The 8,414-nt window shown below is 33.0% G+C and overlaps 1 protein-coding gene across 2 annotated transcripts in view; it reads right to left on the bottom strand.

The window, feature by feature from the left end:
* The window catches only part of ABCA5 (ATP binding cassette subfamily A member 5), a 51,938-nt gene that overhangs the window by 28,375 nt on the left and 15,149 nt on the right, over positions 1-8,414 (bottom strand). For both annotated transcript variants that reach the window (XM_006754584.2, XM_015570575.1), the window contains 6 exons: positions 7,761-7,929; positions 6,588-6,646; positions 4,185-4,295; positions 2,900-3,075; positions 2,310-2,429; positions 1,029-1,167 (listed from right to left, as the gene is read on the bottom strand). In XM_006754584.2, coding sequence (XP_006754647.1) covers positions 1,029-1,167; positions 2,310-2,429; positions 2,900-3,075; positions 4,185-4,295; positions 6,588-6,646; positions 7,761-7,929 — 774 coding nt within the window. The remainder of the gene's footprint in view (positions 1-1,028; positions 1,168-2,309; positions 2,430-2,899; positions 3,076-4,184; positions 4,296-6,587; positions 6,647-7,760; positions 7,930-8,414) is intronic.

Genomic DNA, 8,414 nt, shown 5'->3' on the forward strand with positions numbered 1-8,414 from the left:
AAAGCCTGGAATTGAACCCAAACAGTCTAATTCTTGAGTCTATTTTCATAATACTGCTCCAGGTATCTCAGACTCTTCCTAAGACTTACTATGCAAGCACTTTCATGATTTCCTTAATCAATAAAGAAAAATAATTTTTTTAAAAAGCAACAGAAACAAAATGTTAGCTGTTTTAGCAAAGATGCTACTGAAAAAAGGAATGACATGCCAAATTCATTAGATTATATTATAAGCAGAAAGAGGTTGCTCTAGAATTTCAAATCCTTGGACTTGGTCAGTTATTAAAAATGTGTTGAGTTTTTTCATACATGTGTTTGTGTTGAGAATTGTGCAGAAACCAGTTAATATAGCAGACCTGAGACTATTATTCTTACAACAGCTGGCTTACAATGTTGGGCCCTTTAAACTGGAGCCTGGAAACATGGATTTTAGGAGTGTTCTCACCATCCCCAGAACAGGTAAGGGTGCTCACTGGACCTAAACTTCACAAACAACGTAGATTATACTGCACATCTGCTTTTGTCCTGGGAATCTGTAACTTGGGCACATGCTAGGGACAGGGTGCCTATGTGACCAGTGCCCGATGAATACCTTGGGCACCAAGTCTCTAATGAGCTTTCCTAGTAGACAGTTCACACGTGTTGCTAACAATTCACTGCTGGATAAATTGGGACCGTTCTGTGTGACGCCGCCATGAGAGGATTCTCGGAAGCTTGTGTCTGGTTTCCTCCAGACTTTGCCCCAGGTGCCTTTTCCTATTGCTTACTTTGCTCTGTATCTGTCAGTTTCATGTACTATATGCATGAGTGTGACTATGCTGAGTCCTACGAGTTCTCCCGGCAAATGATTAAACCTTGAGTAGTCTGAGGGCCTCTCCAATACAAAAATACGTAACTTTTAAAAGATGTTACACCTTTCTTAAGAGCACCAGCTTCCTTATTTATTCCTCAAAATTTGACTCCTTTATGTCCAATCTCCCAATTGGCCCCATGACCTTATCCTTTAAAAATAAAAGTAAAAAACCTCACCAGCAAGAATGTCAGCTTCATCCATGAAATGAGTACTGAACACTGTAACTCGATTAGATTTTCTGTATTTTAGAAGATTCCAAACAATATGCCGAGAGCAGGGGTCCATTCCAGCTGTTGGTTCATCTAGCAAGAGTATCTGTGTGAAACGACAAGGGGAGGGCAGGGAATCCTCATGAAAACTAAATATACAAACCTTATGTGAACATAAAGGCTTCCCCATTTCAAATTATCTCCAATCGGAACTCTATTAGTTCTGAGTTTTTCACTCACATGTGAGCATAGATTTTAAAGTTACCGATTTGGCAAATGAATATTCTCCTTGGTTTAATTATAAAATACTAATGTCTATAATGTAAGGTATAAATGTAATAAGAATCAGATAAATTTAAAACAAAACATTAAGTAGATTGTTTTTTTCTGAACAATCAAATGCTGTAAATATAACAGTTGCTTGTTAGAGAAGCAATTTGTTTTCAGCATATTTTCAATTTCAAGAAACATGGTGGTGAGGGTTGGGAGAAAGATAAATGAACATAAAGCCAGAACCCAGAGCGGTCCCTGGCTGCAGCAGCAAGGGCAAAAGTGACAGGATGGTAGGGACCCTTGGATCTGCTAGCTGCAGGCATGTACCTAGCAGTTTTCTAGCACTTTGCAAAGGATTTTATCAGCTAGTTCTGTGTTTATAAGGACAGAGAACAGCACAAAAGAGACACATACAAAATTACATCAGCAGGACAGTGAAAAACGAAACAATTCTTTTCATACTATTCTAAGAATTTTATTATGAGCTATCACAGATATACAGTAAATTCTAGAGAATAACAGAACAATACTGTTATAGACACCAGTGAAATTTAACAAATATTATTCCTGGCCATATTCTCCTCAGATCTTTTTTTTTAAAAAATAAAAATTTCATGGCTATAACTAAAGACCACCCATTCCATTCCTCTTCCCAGTGGTGACCACTATCGTAAAGATGTTATGTATTGCCGAAACCGGTTTGGCTCAGTGGATAGAGCGTCAGCCTGTGGACTGGAGGGGCCACCCTTCCTCTCTGTAAAAAATCAATAAAATATATATAAAAAAAAAAAGATGTTATGTATCTTTCTGACTTCAATTTTAAAGCCTTATTACTGTAATTACATTTATAATAACATACAGTATTTTATGCATGTTTAAACTTCATAATGTGTGTGTATATACATCGTTCTACAACCTATATTTTTATTTAGCATAACTTAAATTTATGGCACCAGTGACACAATATTTGTTTACCTTTGGATTGCCAAGAACAGCAATTCCTAAAGACAGTTTTCTTTTCTGACCACCACTTAACTTTTTAGCTTGATTATCTTTGATAGCCTGCATATCTAAATCCAGTAAAACCTTCTGCACCTGTAAAAGCAAAACGTGAACAGTTATTTTTAAAAGTACACCATTTATATAATTATCGCTATTAGTTTTTAAGTGTTCCAATTTTAATATCAACCTTTAAAATGTTATTTTAGTGCAGAATTTAATTTTGCCATATATTCATATGTACTTTTGAAATAACAGATAAAAAGGTTCCTGAAGGAAAGGTCTGTTTGACTTTCGTGTGATTTCCTGGGTAGTGGGGAAGGGGATCAGGGCAAAGGCTGTGTGTGTAGGGGGAGATGATGTGAAAGGAAAGGAAGAAAAGAAATACCTATATTGGAGACTAGCATCCTCCAGATGAAACAAGGACAGTTTACAGTGCTCAAAATTCGAATTCTCTGTAATGATTTTGTTTACTGAATCAAAATAGGTTTTTTACTGAGATTTTATTACATAAGGCTGCTAATTTACAGGGAATAAAAGTAATGAATTCAATATGAATAACATACTTCTTGTATTATATTATTAGCTGGTATTCCTTTGACCGAAGCCAAAATGGATAAGTTTTCTTCTACTGTCAAAACATCGAAGTGTATATCTAACTGTGGGCAGATGCCAATCATTTTTCTTGCTTCAAACATTTCATCTATTTCTGAGACACTGTGTCCATATATAGATGCAAACCCTAAAACCAAAATATATACATTCATATTAAATATATTAAGTATTAAAAGTATATATGCTTTACTATATACACTAATCATTCAGTTAATTGTATATCAGACATATAAGGTAAGAATTAATATGAATTTGGAAAATACAATGCACCCTTCATTTCCATTCTGTCAGTGATTTACTTCAACTTATCGTTCAATCTCCTTTTCCCTCATTTCCAGGACATATTACATAGTGGAAAGCATAAGGAACCAGAAGCTTCATTGGTGTATTATTCACACTGATATTTCAGTAACAACCTTCCTTCATTTCCAGGCATTACACAATAGTGGAAAGAACAAAGAGACAAAAACATTCCTCTAACTAGCAGAAATCAATCTGAATTCCAGTTTCTTCTTACATAAACTGAATACAAATATTTCCCACTTACGAATTATTAAATCAATGTGATAATGTAAATTCATAACAAAAAACACACTCATATAAATTTAAGATATTAATACAAAGTGACACAATTATAAATAAGCTTAAACATTAAACTATGATTTAAAAGATTCAGATTCAATATATGGAAATTTGGCCCTTTCTTAAAGTAAAATATTATACCACCACTCTTTGCTTACTGTGGAAATATGGAACTGCCATATTGAATTATGATCTACAGGGCAATCACATATAACAATTATATGTTTGAGGTATTGTTCTTAAAATTCTATTGTAGGAAATGGCATTGACATTTATAATTCTTTCCTTTTGAACTATTGTCACATACTTAGAAATCTATTTTCTCAACCTGAAATACGTAATATTTACATTGTATGTCTCATTTAATATCCACGTAATTAGTTATTTATCCTTCCTTGAAAGTGAAAAATACACTATCTGATAAAATAGGTACAAAATTAGAACCTTTTTACTTTATGAATCGCTTTTAATTTCGTATTAAAAACAAACGTGTATAATAAAAAAAAGATAAAACACCTTTATAGACACAAAGTTGGTTCCAAATCATTGATAAAAATCGATCGTACAAATTTCAAGGATAATTATGTTGTGACATGTCAGTTAACAATACTAATAAAACAAGTAAGATTTTTTTTTTTGTCAGAAAATTCTCACCATCAGAAGGTGGACATAGGCCACAAAGGATATTCATCAATGTACTCTTTCCTGTTCCACTGTGTCCAAGTAATGCAGTAATCTGACCCTCATATATGTCAAATGACAAATCTAGTTCAGGGGAAAGTGGAGAAGATTCAAATATAATTTTTATTTCTGTTGAGCTATACAAGATAATTCATACTAGTTAAACAAGTCAATAAATTTAAGACAGATTTAAAGTTACTAGCATATGTATGTGCATCATGTTTAATATTATACCCTAATAATAATTGTCATAGTCAATGATATGAACAATAAGCAATAAAAATAAGCTTTTATTTTTTGTTCCCCTTATTTAGAGGGTGCATAAAATATTGGGAGAGATCTGTATACTCACTTTGGGGAATTTCCAAAGGAATTAAAATAGATAAAAAACACACACAAAAGGTTCTTCCCGAGAGTATTCATAGGTATGTCAAATATATTGGCAAAAAAAACCCCTAGAAATTGGTTAATAGCATGGGAATAGTAAACACTTGACAGGTTTAATTTAAATAAGAGAAAAATGGAACAAAGAAATGTCACTGGATGGATGTGTCAGTCATTGAAGGAGGACAGGAAGCAGGGACCTGAAAACCCAGCTTCAAAGAGAGGGGTGGGCAAAAGTGGGTATACAGTTGTGAGTACATGAATCCCAGAGTTTATTCTTGTATTTTTATTTATTAAGCACTGCATTATTTATTCATATTAAACTGTAATCCTACTTTTGCCCACCACTATTAAGTATAGCCCTTCATTTAATGAAGGTGATCTGGGATTTAGTATCCCTAGAGCTGTAGGCCAGAAGTAAAAAATGAATCATCTCTCGAAGATTACATTATCCAGACTCCAAATTATCCCTGCAATTATTCATATACAGTACACAGCACTCAGCCAGTAATAATCAGGCAAGAGAAAGCAAGGTAAGACCAAAAACCAACATAAAAGGTAAACAATAAAAATAGACCTAGAGGAGATGTATATACTGGTACCATATGAGAAGATTTAAAATCATTATGCTATCATATTCACAAAAGAATGTTGGCAAAGAACTAAAAACTACATAAAAGAACCAAGTGGAAAGATAAAAACTGTAAAAGGTAAGTGAAAAAGATTTCAATAGCTTTCAAACTATAGGAAAAATCAGTGAACGACAAAAGTCAGAAGAAAATACCTAGACTAGAGCACAGAGATAAAAGTGTAAAAAACTTGGAAAAGAGAATAAAAGACAAATAGAATAAAGTGAAAAGTCATAGCAAGTAACAGGAGAGAAAAACAGGACAAAAGATTGAAAAAGAAATGGCTGAGAATTCTCTAAAACAGAAGACATCAAGCCACAGATTCAAGATGCACTGTAAGACCAATGCAGAATAATGGTAAAAACAAAAACATCGCCGACATTGAGTATAGTAAAATTGCTGAAAACCAAAAATAAACAGAAAGCTCTTAAATCAATAACACTACTTAGTAGGTAAATGCAAATTAAACCTTGTTAACATATCAGTGTACTCTACCACAGTAGCTAAACCATTGACAATACCAAAGGTTGGTGAGGAACTGTCATACATTCTGGTCACAGCAAACAAGGGTACCAACTTTAGAAAAATGTTCCAGTTCTTACTAAAGTTAAACATATCATCTAGCAATTCTACTCATGACCTAGATATTCTACTCAAGTATCGTCGTGCACCACTTTATGATGGCCATATGTGCTGAAAAATGCATTATTAGGCGACTTCGTCCTAGTGTGAACATCACAGAGTGTACTTACAGAAAGAGCTATACTCTTACACCACTGGCAGTGCAGTAGATTGTTTACACAAGCATCACCACAACACAAGTAAGGCTTTGCGCCACAGTGTCACAATAGCTACCATGTCAGTAGGTGACAGGAATTTTTCATCTCCATTTATAATCTGATGGGACCACCTTCATATATGTGATCCCTCCTGCCCCCTCCAAGCAGCTCACTTGGTCTCTGTTAGTATGTGTATCAAGTATATATATTCTGTTGGTTCTGAAGAACCCCGACTGACCCACTGCTATACAACTACAATTCTCAGGACAGCCCCTCACAAAAAAAAAGAATTATACGCACAAAATATCAGTAGTGTCGAGGCTGAGAAACCTGGTGTTAGCCCAAAAGAAAAAAAAGCAACTAATCTGTATACTCATGCACAAAAATAAAAGGATAGTTGAATATTCTTCATCTTAACAGTTATTACTTTTTTCTTTTACTACTTTGATGATAGTTGTGTTATATTAATCACATAAATAAATATAAGCATCCCTAAAGGAAAAAGAGAAAATTGTGATAAAGAAGCTTAATTTCCCACAAGTTGTTTTTCCACTTGTAGTTTAATACTAAGGAAAGCTACTTACTTCTCAAAGCCTCCACACTGTCACCTTTCTTTCTGTAGGTCTTCTGAATACCATTGATTCTGAAAAAACACCATTTTATATTTTAAGTATTTAAAGCAATTTATAAATGTGCATTTCCATGAACATTTTCTAACCAAATCTGTCATATTTTGTAGAGATAATAAAGTACATCCCTACTAAAATCATTAATCAAAGAGAGCTAATAATAATTATAAAAGCATTTGTAAAAAAAAACTACAAGACAAAAATATAGTATCCCTCTCCATTTTAGATGTCACTCATTCATTCTTCATAAGCCAACTTCTAAAACAAAGTGAAGCATTTAACTCAAGCAATTTAGAAATTTCTTTTCATCTTTGATACTTTTCTGTTTGCAACTAATCAAATACTTGATTTTAGGCAGATTAAAAAACAAATGCTATTTATTTCACATCAGTACACATTTCAAACTGTCAATAAAGGTGAAGTGATTCTCTCATTCCACTTTAAATGTTTTACATATTTTACAGAATTAATGGTTTTATTAACCAGTTTGAATTTTACCCTTGAAAAGGCAGACCACTGGCCCATTAATTATATCCTAAGTATTTCCCTCTCCCCAGATTTTATACATTTTTCTTAAACTTAAAGAACAAATTACACTTCACTTTTTCTTTCATTTTTATTTCTGCTCTTTTTCTCATTATTTTTTAATTTGGTTTTGACTGATCTAGCAAGAGATAGTGATTAATTTCTTTGGCTCTTAGAAATTAAAGATATTCTAATTATATCACAATACCTAAGGGTCTATGAAATTAACAGAGGACAATTTCATATGTTGTATAACTTAGATAACATATCCTGAATCAAGTTATAAAGTTAATATTTATTGTTTTAATCCAATACCAAGAAAGTTTAAAATAGCTTAACTGTGTAAACACCCAGTCTTAATACTTTAAAATCTTTTCCTTAAAACAAAAATTTCAAACCTAGCAGCAACCTTATTCTAAATGGTTGCAAAGAAGGTAAGAACTTAAAAGACAAGTAGCTCTTAACACTGTTTTAAAAATCATGAAATGTGTACCAAATCTCCTAAGATCAATTACTTACACACCTTATTTAAAATATAGGATTTAAATGTGGCATGTTCTATCAGCAATTCTTGTACCTAAATTGCCAAAAATGAAATCATACCTTATGGCTTCTTTTCCTATAAATTCTGAAGAGACAGGCTCAACAATTTCACTAAAACTAATATTCCCATTAACATTGCCCTCTGATAATTCTTTATAATTTCTTTTGTTCTTTGACCAATACGATGGCTTCAGAAAATATAAAGATGATCTCCGTAAGCCAAATTCCCCTGAAAAATAAAAAAACTGAATTATCATAACAAATTCTTTCTGAAAACCAGTTTTATAATCATAAAGGTAATATGTGAAATATATAACAACCTAGATCTTGTTTAGATATAAAGTACTAAGTCAATACTGAGATATAAAATGAGTACACATACACCAAGTGGCTAAAACACATTGCAGAATGTGAGGCATGTCATCCATAATGCTATTAAGAGTCTAGAAGAGGAAACATTTACATCTGGCTAGGAGAAATATTCTGAAAGCTTGAATGTATCATCTTAGAGAGTCTTTGAAAATAGGAAGTTTTTAGAAAAGTTAATATAGTTCATAGAGAAGACTTTTTAGAATTAGGAGACTAGTACATCAACAGGACAAACATAGGAGACTTATAATGGTAGACAGTGATAGTTGCCCACATAGCATATACCCATTTTCCCCACCAAAACTGACACTTTAAAAAGAATATCGTTGGGGGGGGGGGGGGAGA

This window comes from Myotis davidii, unplaced genomic scaffold (genome assembly GCF_000327345.1).
Source record: "Myotis davidii unplaced genomic scaffold, ASM32734v1 scaffold172, whole genome shotgun sequence".
Lineage (NCBI taxonomy): Eukaryota > Metazoa > Chordata > Mammalia > Chiroptera > Vespertilionidae > Myotis > Myotis davidii.